Source organism: Petromyzon marinus, chromosome 71, assembly GCF_048934315.1.
Source record: "Petromyzon marinus isolate PM22_M1 ecotype Great Lakes invasive population chromosome 71, UKy_Petmar_22M1.pri1.0, whole genome shotgun sequence".
NCBI lineage: Eukaryota > Metazoa > Chordata > Hyperoartia > Petromyzontiformes > Petromyzontidae > Petromyzon > Petromyzon marinus.
The window spans coordinates 3,892,677-3,913,098 of NC_133737.1; the positions used below are offsets into that span (position 1 = coordinate 3,892,677).

Below are 20,422 nucleotides of genomic sequence, written 5' to 3' on the forward strand. Positions count from 1 at the left end.
ATAGCCACTGCTCCCCTTTTCCTCGATGTGGCGGAGGCTCTCGTTGTTTAATAGGCTGAATGTGTCTCATTAACATAGCCGCTGCTACGGGAGCCATCTCACATTGATATGCTAATCTCTGTCTGGCGATACAATGGCTTCTTCAGCACCTTAGTTGTGGGGTTACATTAACAGATTGACATGCTAATCTCTAGCAATACAATGGCCGAGGTATAGTAGTGTAAATTCCATCTATAGCCCCGCCCACTTACCCTTGGGTTGTACCCATCTCAAACCTATAAAACCTCTTGCTGGTGTAATTCTCTCGCTACATTTTTCCTGCCTCAGCAGTTCGCCTGCTGTATTATTTCACCTGAAGACGATTGCTTGTGTTGCGATCGAAACGTCGTGATTTATTTTTATTTTTCTATCTACGTGACTTTACGGAAAGACCCAAAGAGTATGTATTCTGTACCAAGGCCGTAGCCATGGAGTCAACATTGGGGGAGACCAAATCTTCCAGGGGGTATGGGGGACCCCCTCCAGAAAAAATAAATCTACATTTGAAAACGAATTACCTGCCTAAAATATTTAAAAATTCACTAACACATAGGATGGACTCTTTATATTTTTTTTACAATAATGTCTAATAGTGTATTGTATTACATTGCTCTGTTTTTTTCTTTTTTTACCTTTTCTTGTTTCATTGTATGTAATGGCAGATTATGGATTAATAAAGTACAACCATAACCACAATCATATAAACAGAAATCTATTTTATAGCAATATATTGGGGAGAACATTTTGAGCATATTTGAATATTGGGGGGGATGTGTCCCCAATATATATATTATTACGGCCTTGTTCTGTACACAGACAGTCTGCACATACAGAGTGCATACACACACACAATAACAAAAACAACAATCGCCCTTCGCCACAAAGCGACGGTGACGTCAGGCTGTGTGCACGGGGCAGACCCAGCAGATGCCATGGGTCGACTGACTGAGATGACTGGCCGATGCACCACCTGTGCCCCCTACTATGGCAACAGTGTACATCGACACACACAGTGTGTACACACACGCAATGTACACAGAGTGTGTATACACACAATAGTGTTCACGTTGTTGAGTTGACACATCCAAGGGGTCAATGTTCAAGAGAGGGAGTAATGGAATATTAATCTAAATAACCCCTAAACTCTAACCCCGCTCTCTGACGTCACCACTCTACATTACCTCATCGGCGTGAGACGGGAGGTGTCCCCCGCTAGTGACGTCATGTCACCAAGTTATTCTGTTTGGTCACTGCCGATTTCCGTACCAGTAAAATCCTTATTTGGGCAAAGCTACGCCCAGTCACTGGTTATACATTAACATAATTTATTCGTAAATACTGTCGCGACAGGTTCAGCAGCCAAGTCACATTACCCGACATGGGCATATCTCAATAACAATGTATTCAGATACACTGCCGTTCTTTGGGGGAGGGGATTGTGTGTGGAACCCCGCAAGTGACGTCATGTCACCTGCTGCTACCGCGTGACGTCACGAGATACCAGGAAGCTGCTTCTCCGCGCGTGCGCTCGCTAAGATCCGAGGTGAGAAGTTCACATCGTGGTTGTTGTTGTGATTGTTGTTGTTTACCCAGGTAGAGCCTCGCGCCTTCTCTCTCGTAGGCATATCAATTGAGTAGCAGCGAGTATGGAATCGATGTCCAGGTTGGGACATTACAACGCGGGGCCTAGCCATGCGGGGCCTTGCCTCCTGCCCTCGCCTGATTGCATTTGCTTTAATTCTCTGCTAAAGTTTAATTTGTCTTCACCTGGCTCATTACTTCGAAACTGTTTTTATTTCAAATATTTCTACAGATTGTTTATCTTACCAGGCCAAGCCCACTTGAGCTCTACCGGTCTTTTTCAGAAGCGACCTTCCCACAACAAAGTGGCTTATCAACGTGTGGAAATGTTTGTCGGTCAAATACTCTAAACGCGTGGTGATGTTGACTCTAAATGTTCAGGGAAAACCCGGAGGATGCGGAGGAAAATCCACGCGACCACGGAAAGAGAGACGCGCAAACTCCAAATATACATCCATAATACAGGTTTGTTTGGGTTAAACTCGACACAGGCAATTAGTAAGGGTTGTCACGTAAACAGAACGTGGCCAATTCGTCACTAGTACAGCACACCGATTGTGTGTTGGAGATCCAAAGCCACAACATTTACAATCTTGAGTACGACGTATCGCCAGTAATTACAACCAGCTTCATCAGGCGACAGCCAAATGTTGTGGCTTGGCTCTGTGGGAATATAAATCGGGTCGCTGGGTTCATTGCGCAACACGTTAAACATTGTACTACCGCTCTCCATTAATGCACAAACATCGGAAGTATAGTATTCAGTACTAGCTAAGTTACCCGGCTTTGCACAGGTCTCAGTAATCAAATATTAAGAGTAATGTCCTGCCATGCTGGCTTTATTATATTATTGAATTCTGCCAATGGAGTCTGTGAATGTGTGTATATTGTCACGGTTTTTTGGTTGTGTTATCAATCGCTGGGCGTTTTCATAATGAGAGCTTTTAAATTCGTTGCCCTTGGAGAGCTTCAGGATAGACAATGTTGGATGTTTTGCCATCAAGTGGGTTTAATCGAATGAAGCTATGTTGACAGCAAATTGGTGGAAGAGCTCTTTGCATCTCAAGAAGAGGTTGATGCTGCCGTTTCGCACCATTATCCTAAAGGCAAAGAAATCCATTGCTGAAATCTTCTTTTGTGTTGGCAAGCCTGTTGCTGGGTCAGTTTGGCGAAGTAGGAAATTGTCGCCATCATCACCGTGCCAGAAAATCAGTAGATGTTGAAGAACATCACAGGATCGGTGTTTCATTTCTGTGTAGGGTATTCCTCAGTTGCAAGACAATGCCTCAAGTGACATGTTCAGCAGTCAGAATGAGAGCGACTTAAGATGTTGTGAGTGCATTTAAGTGGCACTCATGTTGACCATGTGGAGTTTAGTCGGCATGAATGACAACATTGTACTCTGAAGTCATCTTCTCCATGGCACACTTGAAACTGTGAACATAAAGAGTTTTCCTTACGGAGCATGTCTTGCCACAGCAATAGAACTTGCATCTTGGTGTTGATGACATTTTTGTAATGCTGGTGAGCCTGTCTAGTATTGTCAGACATGCAATTAGATATGTGGTAATGTAGGTTGGTTATTAGGTAGTGGCAACAGACTGACAATGCGATTATGTACCTGGTCCTGCACCTTCAATGTGGGTATGTAGCCATATGTTGGGATGAGTTGGTTGGTGCCAAAACATGTAATTTGGAAGCATGAGTTCTATCATCTATTGTTCTTTCGGAATTGGCTTGCATAGGTAGTGTTGGCAGGTATCAATACATGAATAGTCTAGAGACGGTCATTAATTGTAGGCAGCTGAATGATGGTACAGTTGCAGCATCGTCCTCTGGAGGGTCTCCTTTCCATGTCATTGCATGGCAGCAGCTGCAAGAAGTAGACATGGATCCAATGGCAACTAATGAATCAGAAGTGTAAATGAAGTGAGGAATGTGTGGAAAAGAAATAATTTTCCTTTTGTCTGCAGGCAAGGCACATGGTTGCAGCCATTGTAGTGTTGTTTGCAAGTGGCCTTGCTTGTTGGTGGGTTGGAGTTTGATTCGATGTGGCAGCAGCCATTTGTGCTGTGTTGGTTTTCTGTGTAGCTCATTGCTGTTGAGTTGCATTCGCTCTAGGTGCAGGCATCGCAGCCCTGTTCGCATGCTGTCTTGCTTCTTGGTGTTCACGAGTTTCATTATCAATAGGCGCATCATTGGCTGCATTTAGGAGTATCATTAACTCTAGGTGCACCCATTGCAGCACTTGTACGAATGGCATAAATTATTGTAATCGGCTTTGGTGAGGAGAAGCACACGTTTTCCGCAAGGAACATAGGTGGAGGTAAAAGTTAATAAGCATAAAAAATAATAAATAGTGAGTGTGAGTGAATGCTGTGTAGAGATTGTTAATGAAATTATAAGAAGCATTCGTGACTGCAGGATGATGATGACCGCTTGTGTTTCGATTGAAACATCGTGATTTGTTTTATTTTATTTCTAACTACGTGACTTTACCAAAAGAACCAAAGAGTATGAATGAAATGATAGTTGAATGTGTAATCGTTGTAGGAATATTCTTGGTTCTTTCGGTAAAGTCACGTAGTTCTTGGTTATTTAATCCTTGCAGTCACGAAAGCTTTCAATTGTTGTAGGAATATGAAGACACAGCCACAAAGGAACGAAGTATAAGGCTGTAAGTTGTTCGAGGGAGTAATTGTTTGAAGTGTTTGAAGTGGGTATGAATAGTATGTGTGTGTGTACATATATAATTATTTTTACGTGTGTGTGTGTGCATGCTTTGTATTCCTTACCAGGCGATGTAGTCTTGATGTATTTAGTCGTAGCTGTTTTATAGTGTCTATTTTGTGTAGCAGGAGGTCGGTAATACTGGTACTTAAATGTAGATATTTTAGAACAGTACATGTGTTTAAAAAATAATAATATTGCAGTGTGTGTATGAGGTGAGCTGTGCACATGCAGAGAACAGTAAGGAGCCGGAAGTGGATGAATTTGTGGCAAAAACGCAGGCCTGATAATGGGGAAGGATAACGTGGTAAACATGTACAAATATAGCAGTGCAGTGGAGACACTTATGTTATGGTGCGTACGTGGAATTGTAGTATATCAAATTTCATAATGTCTTTGTGTGTATGGCAAACCGGAAGTAGTGAATGCCCCGGGCTTTAACACATGGCAAGAGAAAGAGAGGGTGAGACGTACCAGCGGGTGGTTGAAGTGTGCAGGTGTTGCAGGTGTTGAAGGTGAGTAGGTAAGCTAAAAATAGTACGAAAAACACACCCGTGATTATGTAGGTTTCATGGTGTTTGTGCAATTTTGTTCACAAAAATGTCACATGCGCAAAGTCTGCTTTATTTATATAGATTTGTACAATTTTTTGTCTTGGGATATTTTTTGTATGTGGCTTCTCCGTGTTTACTTCAATTGTTTAGTTTTAAGTCTATTTGGATTACAGTCCAGTACTTATTTCAATTGTGATGTCAATTTTTGCTGCCATTTACCTAACGCCATTACTCGGGTAAGGCTTAAGTGTTTAATAACGCTTTTAGCTTTCGCGCACCACTTTCCAAGAACGTAACCTTTGTGATATGCAAGGGGCTGCTGCATTTTTCTATGCAGCGACTACAGCAGAGGAGTATGGATTTTCAGCAGAAAATAGATCTCTGCTTTCTTGATTTAATAAAGACCATAAAGAGGCTTGAGGCTTTGGGTTGTTACTTGTTTTCTATTTCTCTGCCTCTGCTCACATTATTTGAGGATTTTTATGATTTTGGGCAGGGATGGTCTAAAGCTGCGTGACCAGGAGTTGGAACCATTTCCTGTTCAACTTGGCTTGTGACAGAAATTCACTCTGGCCCCATGCATTAGATTACATAGCATCTTAAATTACTATGTAGTTTTAGAAGCTCACAATGGACATATCAACCTTATGACAGTACCCCGGGGTACCATAGTACCCCGGGGTACCATAGTACCCCAGCTCTCGCATAATGTCCGTGATGCAGTCATTTTTAGTCTGTTGATGGTCGGCGATGCTGCAATCGACTCATCTCCACAAGCTGTACACGATACAGTATGGTACATACGAGCGTTCAGGGTTTCAGTGCAATCGTCCTCGCGTTTCGACATCGCGGAGTAGCACTGATTTCGGTTTGATTGGTACCCCTTCGCGGAGTTAAGTACACCCCTGGAAAAAATAGTATACAAGAAATAAAATATTTAATTTCCTTGGCCATTTTGTATTATTTGTTACCCTGGGGTACCACCATAAGGATCATATAAAAACCATTGCATTCGTTACGGTTACAATGATACGCTTATCGATGCCTGGTTATAGTTAAAGGATCCTTCCCTGCTGGTCAACCCTTTGCATCTGCTGATGATTTGGTAATGGCTACTCAGTGAGATGGAGTTAGGGAAACTTGTTCTGTGCCTTGATAATTCAATCTTGAAATGGGGCCTTGGATATGTTCCTCAAAAATAAATCACCTACCTGGGAATTTAATGGCATACAACACTGCACCTGCTCAACTCTCCATGAATAATCAATCTGGTTTGGCAGCCAAAGTCTTCAAATTAGTCAATCAGCATTCTTTCATTAGACTGTGTCACACCATGTGGAATCTGCCTGGACTTTTGCTTCATACAAACCTGTGAATGTCCATCGCCAAGGTCTAGTCCGTCTGAAACCATCCCTCACCCTGCGATACTGGCATCGCACCCGCCCGTCACCCTTCATCCTGCGGATGGTGGGCAGACAAGACGGCACCACATAGCCATTCCAGGCTGGGCCTGAATGGGTTACGTGGGTCACCTATCCATCAGGCGCTTGCTGGCGAACATCACTTTCAGGTCTCGTTCCAGGGGTGATATCAATATAGAATATCTGTAAGGATGCCTCCCAATAGACTCCCCCTCGAACTCTACCAGGCACGTCCCACTGGGGGAAGACCCCGGGGCCGACCCAGGACACGCTGGCGGGACTATGTTGCTCAGCTGGCCTGGAAATGCCTGGGAATTCCCCAGGAAGAGCTAGTCTGTCGCCAGGGAAAGGGAGGTCTGGACTGCCCCCTACTCAAATGTGCTGCCACCGCAACCCTCACCAGGACAACCGGATTTAGAAACGAACAAAAGAACAAAGCTGTGAGTCTTCTTGGCCACAGATATTACTCCTTTCTCTGTGGATGCAAAATATATTTATAGTGTAATGACATGATATTGGTCACTACGTAGCATAGTGCTGGTTGCTGGCAGAGAAGGGGATCTGCAGTTGCAGAAGCCCTGTCTAACAGCAGGTCACGTGATAAACCAGAGAGGGATGTCGGGGAAATGTTACAGAGAGGGGCACGTGAGGGAAGCCCGGGAACCCGCAAGTAGGTTCTAGAAGGGGGGCGTGGCCTGGGCAGAGCAAGGCCATGCTGGGAGGATAAAAGGGGACCTGGAGCGAGGGCTCGGGGCTGTTGCCTGCAGTGGGATCCCGTCGTGCTGCTGGAGTCTTCACTGCCGTCTTCACCTGCTAGGTGCTGTCAGGCAGTCTGCCAGCTGTCGTGACTGGGGTCTGTAGTTACTCTGTGTGGACCGTGAAGGCTGTTAATAGAGTGCCTCCTACTCTTAGTGTCTGAGTCAGTCACTACACAATTAAGACTGGCCTGCCTATGATCCCTCATCTATTGAACTAGACAAGATTGTATTAGATCCTTACAGCCCTAAAATATCAGTACAGAATATAATCAGTGAGCCTCTGCATTGGTTGGGTCATGAATCCTGTAATCCCAGACACAGCATGCTCAAGCAGTTTCTGTTAGTCCAGATATTAGGGGCTAAACAAGCATTGCATTACTCTTTGGTTCTTTCGGTGAAGTCACGTAGAAAGAAAATAAATTAAATAATAGAATACGACGTTTCGATTGCAACACAAGCAGTTGTCATCAGGTGGAACTAAATTTGAGAGAGAGACAAAACACAGATACGGAGACACAGAGAGAGACACAATATAGACACAGAGACACAATGCCTCTGTCGAGAGGGGGGTGGGGCAGAGAGAGAGAGAGGTGGGTTTGCTAGAGCAGAGAAATTAGCATGTCAATGAGAGAGCTGTGTAGAAATCAACCCTCCCCCCTCTCTCTCGATTTAAGACTGACACAGAGGCATTGGGTCTCTGTGTGTCTATGTTGTGTGGCTCTCTCTGTGTGTCTCTGTGTCTCTCTCTGCTTGTGTGTCTGTGTGTCTCCGTGTTTGTCTCTCAAATTGAGTTCTACCTGATTACGACTGCTTGTGTTGTAATCGAAACGTCGTATTCTATTATTTAATTTATTTTCTTTCTACGTGACTTTACCGAAAGCTTCAAATCAGGCATTGCATTGGCTAGAGAGGAGATTGGAGAATGTGGAGGTGATCGGACCTGCCGATGATTGGTACCAGGAGTGTCAAGATCGGCCTCTGTGGAGGAGGCCCGTGAGGTATGCTGCAGGGCAGTTGGAGGTATTTGCTCTGTAACAATGAGGTTGGAGGAGCGATGCTCACATGAATGGGTGGAATGCTAGATTCCTAAAACCCATAAATACAGTGGGGAGCACAGCTGGTACATCTGTCAATCATCCCTTGACACCTGGATCCTACCGATAACCTGCTGACAAGTAATCCACACTTACATGGCATTAAATTGCACCTATCATGGCATGCACACTGTAATAAGGTTACAATTCGTGAGGAATGGTGGCTGTTTTGTTTCTATTTGGTAATGATTCATGTGAAATGAACGTGTATGTAAGTGTATCTCTGTGGGGAGTGTGTACACAGTTATTTCACTGCATTTTGAACTCAACAATTAGAGTTTGAATATCGCCGACAGCAAACATGATTGACTAGCCTTTTGCCCGTCCAAGGGCGGGTGTATTGCAGTGAATCTGAAACTCGCAATCGAAAAGCAGATTGTGACGTGATATTTATTGCATTAATGCGTGTGCAATTTGTAAGGGCGCGGTGACACAGACCTATTAAATGTTATGGTTATAATCCCTCGTTCATCATGACGTTATTTTTACTTTGATGTCTCAATAGCGTTACAGAGATGGCGTGACGTGAGGGCTCTGCCTTTGTCGTGAGGGTTGTAAGTTGACGCCGAGGAGGGGGGAGGAGGTGCCTCGGCCCCCCATGTGGGGTGACGTCAGCCGCCAGTTATTATGAATGGTTATTAATGAGGGGGGGCTTGTCAACGTGGAGTGACGTCACGAGCGTTGCACACAGACATTCTTGTCTCATAGTAGGTAATAAGTGAAAAAATAACTTATTGTGGGCTATGTTGATTGATCCTCAATTAATTACATAGTGAAGTGACGAAGCATTAATGCTGAGCAGATGAAGGTGGCCAGGCATGGTTCTGGAGACACCACTACCTTTTTATCATGCCAGTGTGTGACAGTGTAATGTTTGCATTTTCTGTCAAGTAACTCTTTTGAACATGGAGGTTAAAGCAAAACAATAGATTATTTTAGTTTTCCTCTGAAACTTTTTATGGAAATGGAAAGAGTCAGGAAATTAACACAGCACATATGCAGCTGAAGTTAGATCTGTTCATTCGAGCATTCAAGCAAAGCTGAACCTGGCTTCACACCTCTAAGTTGCGATTGAACATTAATTTATGCATTTCTGCATAATATCAATAGTATTATTTTCAACATCCTTTGCTATGTTAACTGAATTTTTATTGTATAAATATTTTTTTTGTGCTTGGAGTTTTGGTTTAATATTCATTTTGGAGATACCCGGACTTCTAGGCATTTATCACCATTTGCCCTCATTGCGTGCCTTAACAGCACATGTGATGAATTGGGGAATATTTTTCATTATATCATGAATATATGAATAAGTATAGACATGTAAGTCACGTGTAATCGTGTGTATATGCACTCCTCTGTGCCTCTACTAACGTAGATTGTGTGGATTTTTTTTTCTGTCTGCAGCTGACGCTTCCTCTGCAGAATTGGACTGATGGAGCAAAGCCACTCAGCGCTGCTCGGTACAAAATGGAAACAATGCGACCAGTATGCAAACAGCACGGATCGTACTGGAAACTTGATACAGCACCAGAGAACACACACAGGAGAAAAACCATTCAAGTGCAATGTGTGTGGGAAGACGTTTCCACTTTCATCTACTCTTCAAAGACACCAGAAAACACACACAGGAGAGAAACCCTTCAAGTGCACTGTGTGTGAGAAGGCATTTGCACGGTCATCAGTTTTAATGAGCCACCAGAGAACACACACTGGAGAGAAACCATTCAAGTGCACTTCGTGTGGGAAGTCGTTTGCAGAGTCATCTAATCTTAGAACACATCAGAGAACACACACAGGAGAGAAACCGTTCAAGTGCACTGTGTGTGAAAAGGCATTTGCACAGTCATCAGGTTTTCAGGCCCACCAAAGAACGCATATGGGAGAGAAACACTTTAAATGCACTCTGTGCGTGAAGGCTTTTGCAGATTCATCAAATCTTAAAAGACACCAGAGAACACACACAGGAGAGAAACCTTTCAAGTGCACTTCGTGTGGGAAGGCATTTGCACAGTCATCAGTTCTTCAGAACCACCAGAGAACACACACAGGAGAGAAACCTTTCAAGTGCACTGTGTGTGGGAAGACATTTGCGCAGTCACCACATCTTCAAAGATGCCAGAGAACACACAGGCATCAGAAGATCCCCAAAGAGTGGAGTCTGACATCGACTTGTAAAAGTGCTGCAATGAGCCCATCCCTCATGAAACAAGAACCAGAAGAAAATCCCAGCTTGGACACTTTGAAAGGTATCAAGGTGAAAAATGAAGAGGTGAAATGTGAAGAAGTGACAGTGAAGAGCGAAAAAGTAAAGGTAAAATGTGAAAATGAAGATTCAACTCTAAAATCTGACCACATCGATGGAGGCAACGTGAAGCAAGAGGAGAATTCTGACTGTAAGGCAGAGCGAGGCAACTCCCAGCAGTTTGTGGAAGTGGAGGTGTGGCTGGACTTCTTAGACAGTACAAAGTCAAATAGAGACCCGGTAGATGTGGAAGCTTGAGACAATAAAGCTCTAATAGCTTCACCTTTGTCACAGGCCTTTAATTAAAATAACGTGAAGTTCAACACTCAATTCCTCGGTGTTCAACCTGCAGAGTAAGAGTGGCCAGTATTTGTGAACCTGTGGGTTTGGAAGATGTCTTACCAGGAGCGAGAGCCAAAAAGTTCCCAAGTATTCACTGTTATAATATTAGCGTTTATATGGTGCGTGCTTAATTGCATCAGCAACTTAGAGAATTGCATCATATCTCATCACAAACACTCGAAGAGCACCCCCAAGTGGCAGCTTCCGCTGTGTGGCATAAGGTGGCCCTGCACCAGCCTGCATGTAGGCATGAGTCTGTCAGTAGGGGGAGATGAGTGATGTGTAATATCATTTATGTAATTTCTGGATAATGTTTGGAATTACCCAAATTTTGACCATGAGGTCAACATGCAATGCAGACGGTGCATATTTTGGTTAATGTTATTGGACTAACCAAGGGTGCCTGTCAGATTTGAACCATGAATCTCTGCAATAAATATATATTGTGCTACCACTTGGCTTCCCTCAATCTGAGTGTAGGCATGCCAGCCTGAATGTTTGTAACCGGTGCAGATCTTCCATTTGGAGGGATCCACGTTTCACATGCGTAGAGAACAGAAGGCATGACTGTAGCAGAGACAACCCGAAGCTTCATGCGGAGAGACAGACCAGGAAGCTTCCACACAGCATTGGGCAGCTGATGAAAAGTTAATGCCGCCCGACTGATTCGGACCAATCGCACAGTGTACACACATACGAAGTGTAGACAGTATTGTACACACACTGTACCCACAAGGTGTACACACATGTGCATACACAGTGTACCTGCACAGTGTGTGTACACAGTAACAAGAACAACAACTATCATTCGCCACTAAGTGGCGTGTGAAGTGTCGAACACCCACCGGCAGGAGTTCATGGGTCGACTGACTGAGATGACTGGCCGAAGCACCACCTGTGCCCCCTACTGTGCCAACTGTGTACGCACACACAGTGTATATACACAATAATGTTCACGTTGTTGAGCTCGCGCACCTAAGTTATTTGTTCAAGAGAGGGAGCAATGGAAAAGGAATCTAAATAAACTTAAACTCAAACCCCGCTCTCTCTCGCTCTCTAATGGCACCACTCCGCATGACCTCAACGTCGTGAGACGTCAGGGGGAGGTGTACCCCGCTAGTGACGTCATGTCACCAAGGTATTAATCCCCTCCCCCAACACCCCCCTCTCCCGCGCTTTTGAGCGTAACGTCACGTCTGGTTGGTCACTGCCGATTTCTGTTCCATTAAAATCCTTACTCTTTGGTTCTTTCGGTAAAGTCATGTAGGTATAAATTAAATCACGATGTTTCGGGCACAACGCAAGCGTCCGTCATAAGATGGGACAACCACAGCAAGAAACAATTGCTGAAGTGGGCAAAAGGGCTGCTTGTAACAAGAGGCTATATAGGTAAGAGTGGGGGGAGGAGCCAGGGAGGAGAGAGAAAGAGGGTGGGGTGTGGGGTAAGGAGAGTGGAGTTCTTCAAGCGCCGACACGAGCACGACAATGCCGGGGCTGGGAATTGAGCGGGGCTGGGGGGTAGGAGGCTGAAGAAACTGGAGATGCAGATATGAAGGCAAACGATGAAGCAGGTTTTACCAGGTTAATAACATCCTTCCAATTATTGCTCAATTTGTATCCATCTTCTCGGTTGAAGTTATGCCTATGTTTATATATCTCGATGGCTTCTTGAATAAACCTTTGATAGTAGCCTGAAGGTTTGCAGAACACCTTGGTCTCGGAAAAAAACAATATCATGAGAGCCCACAGCATTATAGCAATGGTCATCCACGGTGGAGGTATTAGTCCTGCCGTGTTTCAGATCTAACTTGTGCTTGCAAACACGGTCTGAGACATGACGTTTCGTTTCCCCAATGTAACAATCACCACAGGAGCAACTTAGTTTGTAGGCTCCCGGATATTGCATGTCAGGAATTACGTCCTTCACAGATGGGTTTAGATCACGAATTTTGGGTACTGTACTGAATTGGACCTGGATCTTGTGTTTTTTTAAAGATTTTGGATTTTGTTTTGGTAACGCCTGCTATGTATGGTAACGTGATGGTTTTGATCGGCGTCTCAAGGGGTTGTTTCTCCATGGCTGGAGAAACAGCTTTGTGGATAATGCAGTCCGAATATCCATTCATCTTAAGGGCCTGGTGTACGTGTTCCAGTTCACTGGCTAGGTGGTGTTAGAAATACAGTGGGCCCTATGGTGTAGTGTTTTGATAAGGGAATTATGTGGCGGATGGTGGTGGGAATCAGGTTTCAGATAGGAATCTGTGTGGCTGGCTTTCCTGTAGACAGTGTCCCAAAGAGCCATCAGGTCTCTTCTAAAACAAAACATCCAGGAATGGTAGCTTTCCATCCTCCACTTCCATGGTGAATTTGATGTATTGGTGTGTGTAATTAATGTGGCTGAGAAATTGGTTCAGTGCTGGCAGGCCATGTGGCCAAATTTCTAAAGTGTCATCTACATATCTCTTCCACAAGGAAGGACGTAGGGTGGATGTCTGGATGGTATCTGTTTAAAATTTCTCCACGAAAACATTCGCTAATACTAGTGATAAGGGGGAACCCATGGGGGTGCCTTCATTTTGTTTGTAGAAAGTACCATTCCAGGTGAGGTAAGTTTTGGTAAGGCAGTGCCTAACCAGAGTAGGAACATCAGGGTTCAGTCCATGTTGGACTAAATCTTCAATGATTGCTAAGGTGTCAGGCACAGGAACCTTGGTGAACAGAGAAACCACATCAAAGCTGATGAGAAAATCTTCTGGGGACTGAAATGCCCTTGATTAGAGAGACCAAGTGAGCTGAGTTATGTACTGCTGAGGTAGTCTTGCCAGTGAATGGAAGCAAGGTATCAGAAAACGGGCAAGCTTGTAGGTAGGTGAGTTGGTAGTGGAAACGATGGGCCGAAGTGGAGTGCCTTCTTTATGGATCTTAGGAAGACCATATAATCTGAGTGGTCTAGCAGCAGTAGGTTTTAGGGAGAGCTGTTTGACTGGTTCGATTAGAGAAGTCGAACTGGTAATGATATTGTTGGTTTTTGTAGTCAGGCTATTAGTAGGATCTTTGTTGATTTTGGTGTAGCTGCCATCATTAATAAGGTCCTGAATTTTGTTGTATGTGGGTTTGTCCATGATGACAGTAGCATTTTCCTTGTCGGCCGAGAGGATGACTATGTCATTCTTCTTTTCCAATTTTGGAAGTTCAAAGCGCTCTTCTTTGCTGATGTTACTAATGGGTTTCTTAGCATTTTTAAGGATGGTGGCAATTTCAGCTCTAGCAACGTCTTTCGGGATGTGTCCCAAGCCTTTGAGGGCTACGTCGACCTGGGAGATTATATCATCCACTGGGATATGTTTAATGGTGACTGCGAAATTCAACCCTTTAGCAAGTACCGATTTTAGGCTGAGAAATTGGGATGTTACTCTGATGACAATCTTGTTAACATCTAACTTTTTAACATGTGGATCTGGCTTCTTTTTTGACAGGAGGTTAAATTTAGCGATCAAGTTAACTTTACATTTGGTTGACATTAAATTAGCAGAGGTAATTCATGGTATCTACATGGTCCCAATCAGAAGTGGACATTTTTTCTGTTAATCAAATGTGAGCAATCTTATTCTCTCTGAGATTAGTGATAGGCTGGCTTTAAACAAGATCCGTTTAGCGTTATGAGAAGTGACAGCAGCAGATGTGAGTGTATATGCGATAGATATTACCTTAAATTTTGATTTAAAGCTTTCGTGACTGCAGTAATTCATATTCTTAGTTTTTTCGGTAAAGTCACGTTGTTGTTTGTTGTTTCTCTTCAACGTGACTTTACCGAAAAAACTAAGAATATAGATATTACCTTGTTATCGCGGCATCTCTTGAGGAAGGTTAGCAACTCGATTAGTTGTGCTTTCTTGTCCCCTCTGTTAAAAGCTCTAACAAATGTAACCTGAAGACGACCGTTTGTGTTATGGTCGAAACGTCGTGAGAATTTTTATTGTTTTATATATATTTTATTATTTTGTTGTTTCCCTTTAACGTGACTTTACCGAAATAACTAAGAATACGAATTACTGCAGTCACGAAAGCTTTAAATCAAAAATGTAACTTGATCGCTAAATTCAAACTTCTGTCAAAAAAGAAGCCAGATCCACACGGTAAAACGTTAGATGTTAACAAGATTGTCATCAATCAGAGCAACATCCCAATTTCTGACAGCCTAAAATCGGTACTAGCTGTTGAAGGCAATGAAATCCATGGAGGAAAACTTTTCTGTTGACAAGCCTGTTGCTGGGTCAGCTTGACGGAGGAAATTGTAGCCATCATCAATTTGCTAGAAAATCAGTGGACATTGAAGAGCATCATGGGATCGTTGTTTCAATTCTGTGCAAGGTATTGTTCCTTAGTTGCAAGACGATGCCTCAAGTGCCATGTTGTTCAGCAGTCAGAATGAAAGCGACTTCAGATGTTGTGAGTGCATTTCAGTGGCACTCATGTTGACCATGTGAAGATTAGTCTGCAGGATTGACAACATTGTACTCCGAAGTCATCTTCTCCATGGCACACTTGAAACTGTGAATATGAGAGTTTTCCTTATGGAACGTCTTGCCACAGAAATGGGACTTGCATTTTTGGAATGCTGCTGAGCCTGTCTAGTATTGCCAGACATGCAATTAGATATGTGGTAATGTAGGTTGGTCATTAGGTAGTGGCAATATACTGACAATGCGATTATGTACCTGGTCCTGCACTTTCAATGTGGGCATGTAGGCAGATGTTGGGATGAGTTGGTTGGTGCCAAAACATTTGGAAGCATGAGTTCTATCTTCGATTGTTGTTTAGGAAATGGCTTGCATAGGTAGTGTTGGCAGGCATCAATACATGAATAGGCTCGGGATGGTCATTAATTGTAGGCAGCTGAACCATGGTATTGTTGCAGCATAGCCCTGGAGGGTCTCCTTTCCATATTGCATAACAGCAGCTGTAAGAAGTAGACATGGAACCAATAGCAACTAATGAATCACAAGTGTAAATGAAGTGAGGAATGTATGGAAAAGAAGACTTTTCCTTTTGGCTGCATGGTAGACACCTGGTTGCAGCCATTGTAGTGCTGTTTGCAAGCTGCCTTGCTTGTTGGTGGACTGGAGTTTGATTATCTGTAGCAGCAGCCATTTGTGCTGTTGGTTTTCTGTGTAGCGTATTGCTGTTGAGGAAATTCATTAGCTAGCCATCGCAGCACTATAAGCATGCTGTCTTGCTTCTTTATGTTCAGGAGTTTCATTAGCTGTCAGGTGCCGCCATTGCAGCACTTGCACGAATGGAATAAATTATTGTAATCGGCTTTGGTGAAGAAAAGCGCACGTTTTCCACGAGGAACATTATAGGTGGAGGTAAAAGTTGATAAGCAGAAAAAATAGTAAAGAGTGAGTGTGTGTGTGAATGCTATATAGAGATTGTTAAGGAAATGATAGTCGAATGTGTAATCGTTGTAGGAATATGAATACATAACCGCAAAGGAACTAAGTATTAGGCTGTAAGTTGTTGGAGGGAGTAATTGGGTAATAATAGTACGTGTGGTGGTGTGTACATATGTAGTGACATCGCGGATGTCACTGTATGGTGCCGGCCCTAAAGGGGCACGGCGTGTGATGTGCTCACATCGCGGACATGTATGTAGCAGCATTGTGAATGTCACCGAGCAATGCCGGCTCTAGCAAGGCACGGCGTGCGATGCGCCGTCATCATGGACACCCCGTAGGTGGGTGTAGTACCAGCCCTAGTGAGGGCTTGGTGAGCGCAGGGATAGCGCAGTGGCACCACGCGTGGCGTGAAGTGCTGTCTCCTGCCGTAGGGAGTGGGAGATCTACAGCCCAAGGGACAAGGTTACCCTGGGCCATGGCACTCTGGTTGACCCTGAAGGCACCTGACCGGTAAAGTCTACATGGGGCCCCCGGGTAGTGGTTCGGGGGTAGTCACGTGTCTGGGGAAAGTTGTCTCAAGAAGAGTCGAGAGAGAGCCAGAGCTCTCTCGAAGGTGGGCGCGGCCAAGGGCGAAGCCGACCCCGACTCGGGAGCATATAAGCAGGTCCCGAGAAGGGACCGGGGTTCAGCGTTGCTACCGTCATCTGAAGATCTACGTTCTACGTCGAAGAAGAGTCTCGAACACGAGGACCTGGACCCGAGTTGGGGTCTGGTCTGTTATAGCTAACTCCCCGTGTATTAGTGTAGTTAGCCGGGTGGTCTACCACCCTAGGCTGTTATCTGGTAAAGGGACAGCTACCCCTTTGTGTATTCGTGTTGGTGTAATAAATGTGTTGCCTCTAAGAAGTACGTCTGCGACTCAGTTGCATCCACGTTGGATCCACTACAACTGGCTTCAGAAGTGGCCAATACGCTATTTTATCTAGCTAGCCATAGAATATGTCTACGCGTCGCAGAATATGTACCAGTACATCGGATGACGAGGAGGAAGATCTCATCCCGCAAATTGCCCCGGAGGATGGAGGAGAGGCGCTGCTGGGGGAGCAGGGCACCGTCCGGGCTCGTGACACTTCACCGCTGGTGGGAACGGAGCTGCGGCGTCCATCCTTGCAGAGCTCCAACCAGCAGACTCGGCGGTGGTGGAGGGAGCAGTGGAGCCGCTCAAGGTCGACGGCTCCGCTGCCATTTCGCGCCAGGCGGAAACTTCCGTGGCGCAGCCCACGCTCGCTGCCGCCATTTTCTCGCTGGTGCGGAGCGTATAGCCCGCCAAATCTGAACCTGCATCAACATCACCGGTGGATATTCCGTCTGTTCGGCGTTGGCTTCCCTTCGTTAAAAATTTGCAGCCGCCAGAGGCGACTGAGTGGCCTTCAAGCGGCGGTTCCCAACAAACGCTGACTTGGCTGGGTGGACGGAGGCGGAGGCACTGAGAGCCCTGCCCGCCGCCCTTGACGGCGACGCCCTAGCGGCATTTCTTATCATTTCGCTGTCGGAGAGGTCCACTCTAACTCAGGCCTTCGAACAGATGGCGGCAATTTACAAGTTCTAGATTTGAAGCTTTCGTGACTGCAAGGATCCATACTCTTTGGTTCTATTAGGTAAAGTCACGTAGGTAAAAAATAAAAGAACAAAAAATCACGACGTTTCGGCCACAACACAAGTGGCCTTCATCAGGTGAAGGGACCAAATTGTCCAGAGGACAGCGTTGGAGTGAAGAAATCCAAGCCCAGGTCGCCTGTTTTAAGCTGTGAGGGGGTAAACAGAAAACGCCTTGACAAAAGAATTAGCATAAAATGTGCCACTGTGAAAGCTTGGAATTAGCATAAAATGCTGTACTACCGTGAGAGTTTGGGATGCCACTACTTGAATAAATATACTGTACCATTGAAAATTTGTTTAATGTTTGGTTCGATTTAGAACATCTTTCCAATTATTGCTTAATTTGAAACCATCCTCTCGGTTGAAATTGTGTCTGTGTTTGTAAATCTGAATTGCCTCGAGGACAAATCTCTGATAAAAAAAAAACTTGTGGGTGTGCAGAGAACCTTGGTATCCGATACCAAGGTTCTATAGTACCATAAACAGGCATCGGGCTTTGGAGTGTTCTTTGTTTTAGAGGTCTCTGCCTCTGCTCACATTTGTTGAGGATTTTTATGATTTTGGGCAGGCCCATATAAAGCTGCGTGACCAGAAATCGGATCCCTTTCCTGTTCATCTTGGCTTGTGGCGGAAATTACCTCTGGCCCCATGCATTACATTACATAGCATCTTCAATGACTATGTAGTTTGAGAAGCTCACAATGGACATAAAAAAAAAACATTGCATTAGTTACGGTTACAATGATATGCTATCTTCTTGGTTCTTTCGGTAAAGTCACGTAGAATGGGAATAAAATAATAAAATAAAATAAGACAATAAAATTCTCACGACGTTTCGGCCCCAAAACAAGTGGCCTTCTTCAGGTGAAGAGACAGGTCTGTCCGGAAGACAGAGCTTGAATGAACGCTGTAATGCAAGGACCGCGTCTATTAAGCTGTGTGGGCGGAGTTAAAATATGAATTTGCATGTTACCAGCATCACCTCCGGAGAGGAGGAGGGAGGGGGCTGGGAACACAGGCAGAGAGGAAAAAAGAAAAGGGGCAAGTGCAACAGTCAAGGTGCGCTGTTGTGTTCTGAGTTGCCTTATGACTATGCTGTAAACTGGACTACTATATAATACAATATTATACCTTCCAATATAAACTACATGGTATAACATCATATCATAGACAGATTCCACCTTTGAATTATACAATTCGTTACTTTACACTACCCTATACTTTAGATTATAAACTATTAGACTTGTGATATTACACTGTCTTATTCTATGAACCCAACTATATACCACACTGATGTATATTCATTATGCAATTACGATGCTATATATTGCCTTATGAGTTATGTTAAACATTACAATGTTATACTTTTAATTATTATACTACATGTTATAAACCATACCATTGACCGTGGTGTGAGAAGTATTAAGATGCAGTGCCAGCGAAAGGGCTGCGGTCTGAAAGTCACCGTAAAATACAATCAATTAAGAACCGAAATGGTTTAAAACATCTTTACAATGGTTACTAAGCCAGAATCCATCTTCTGGGTTGAAATTGTCTCTGTGCTTGTATATGTGGATGGCCTCATGAACGAATCTCTCATGGTAGCCGTTTGGCTTGCAAAGAACCTCCGTTTTGGAGAAGTCAATGTCATGTGAGCCCACTGAATTATAACAGTGATCTGCCACGGCAGAGGAGTTCGTCCTACCGTGTTTCAAGTCTGCTTTATATTCGCGGATGCGGTCCGAGATATGTCGTTTGGTTTCTCCAATGTAGCTGCTACCACAGAGGCACTTTAGTTTGTAAATGCCCGGGTACTGTATGTCTGGAACCGCATCCTTTACAGATGTAACCAGATCACGGATTTTATGTACTGTGTTGAATCGGACCTGGATGTTGTGTTTATTCAGGATTTTGGAGAACTTTTTTGTGACCCCCGCAATGTAGGGTAAGGTGATGGTAGTGAATGGCTCCTCAAGAGGATCCTTCTTCATGACTGGAGTGATGGCTTTGCGGATTGTGTAGTCGGAGTAACCATTAGCCTTGAGAGCTTGGTGTACATGTTTGAGTTCATTGGCAATGTGATCCTGGTCGGAAATGCATTGGGCTCTATGGTATAGAGTCTGGATGAGGGAGTTCTTCTGGGATGGATGGTGGTGGGAATCCGGTTTCAAGTAAGCATCTGTATGGGTAGCTTTCCTGTAGACAGAGTAGCTCATTGAACCATCAGGTCTCCTTTTAATTAAGACATCCAAAAAGGGTAGCTTGCCCTCTTTTTCGACCTCCACGGTAAATCTGATGGCTGGGTGTATGGAATTGATGTGGTCGAGGAATTGGTCTAGAGCAGGTCGGCCATGTGGCCAGATGACAAAGGTGTCATACACGTACCTCTCCCACAGGGTCGGGCGTAGAGTGGTAGTCTGGATGGCGTCAGTTTCAAATGTTTCCATGAACACGTTGGCTACAACTGGAGATGGGGGGGGGGCCCATTGGGGTGCCATCAGTCTGTTTGTAGAAAGTTCCATTCCAGGTGAAGTATGTGTTGGTTAAGCAATGTCTCACAAGGGTGGGTACATCCGTATGCAGTCCTTGATGAACCAAGT

At 44.4% G+C, this 20,422-nt stretch overlaps 3 protein-coding genes across 7 annotated transcripts in view; 2 read left to right on the plus strand and 1 right to left on the minus strand.

Annotated features, from left to right (window-relative positions):
- The window catches only part of LOC116957278 (uncharacterized), a 609,203-nt gene that overhangs the window by 350,192 nt on the left and 238,589 nt on the right, over nucleotides 1-20,422 (plus strand). The gene's annotated exons all lie outside the window — the stretch shown is intronic.
- Nucleotides 1-20,422, minus strand: part of LOC116957235 (uncharacterized) — a 479,173-nt gene that overhangs the window by 100,051 nt on the left and 358,700 nt on the right. The window lies entirely within an intron of this gene.
- Nucleotides 1,295-20,422, plus strand: part of LOC142906859 (uncharacterized) — a 284,641-nt gene continuing 265,513 nt past the window's right edge. The window contains exons 1-3 of one of the 4 annotated variants that reach the window (XM_076055553.1): nucleotides 1,430-1,582; nucleotides 2,002-2,085; nucleotides 9,585-11,805. In XM_076055553.1, the coding sequence (XP_075911668.1) occupies nucleotides 9,613-10,680 (1,068 nt within the window). In that variant the 5' untranslated portion in view covers nucleotides 1,430-1,582; nucleotides 2,002-2,085; nucleotides 9,585-9,612 and the 3' untranslated portion in view covers nucleotides 10,681-11,805. The other 3 variants (XR_012930538.1, XM_076055554.1, XM_076055555.1) reach the window with 3 other exon arrangements.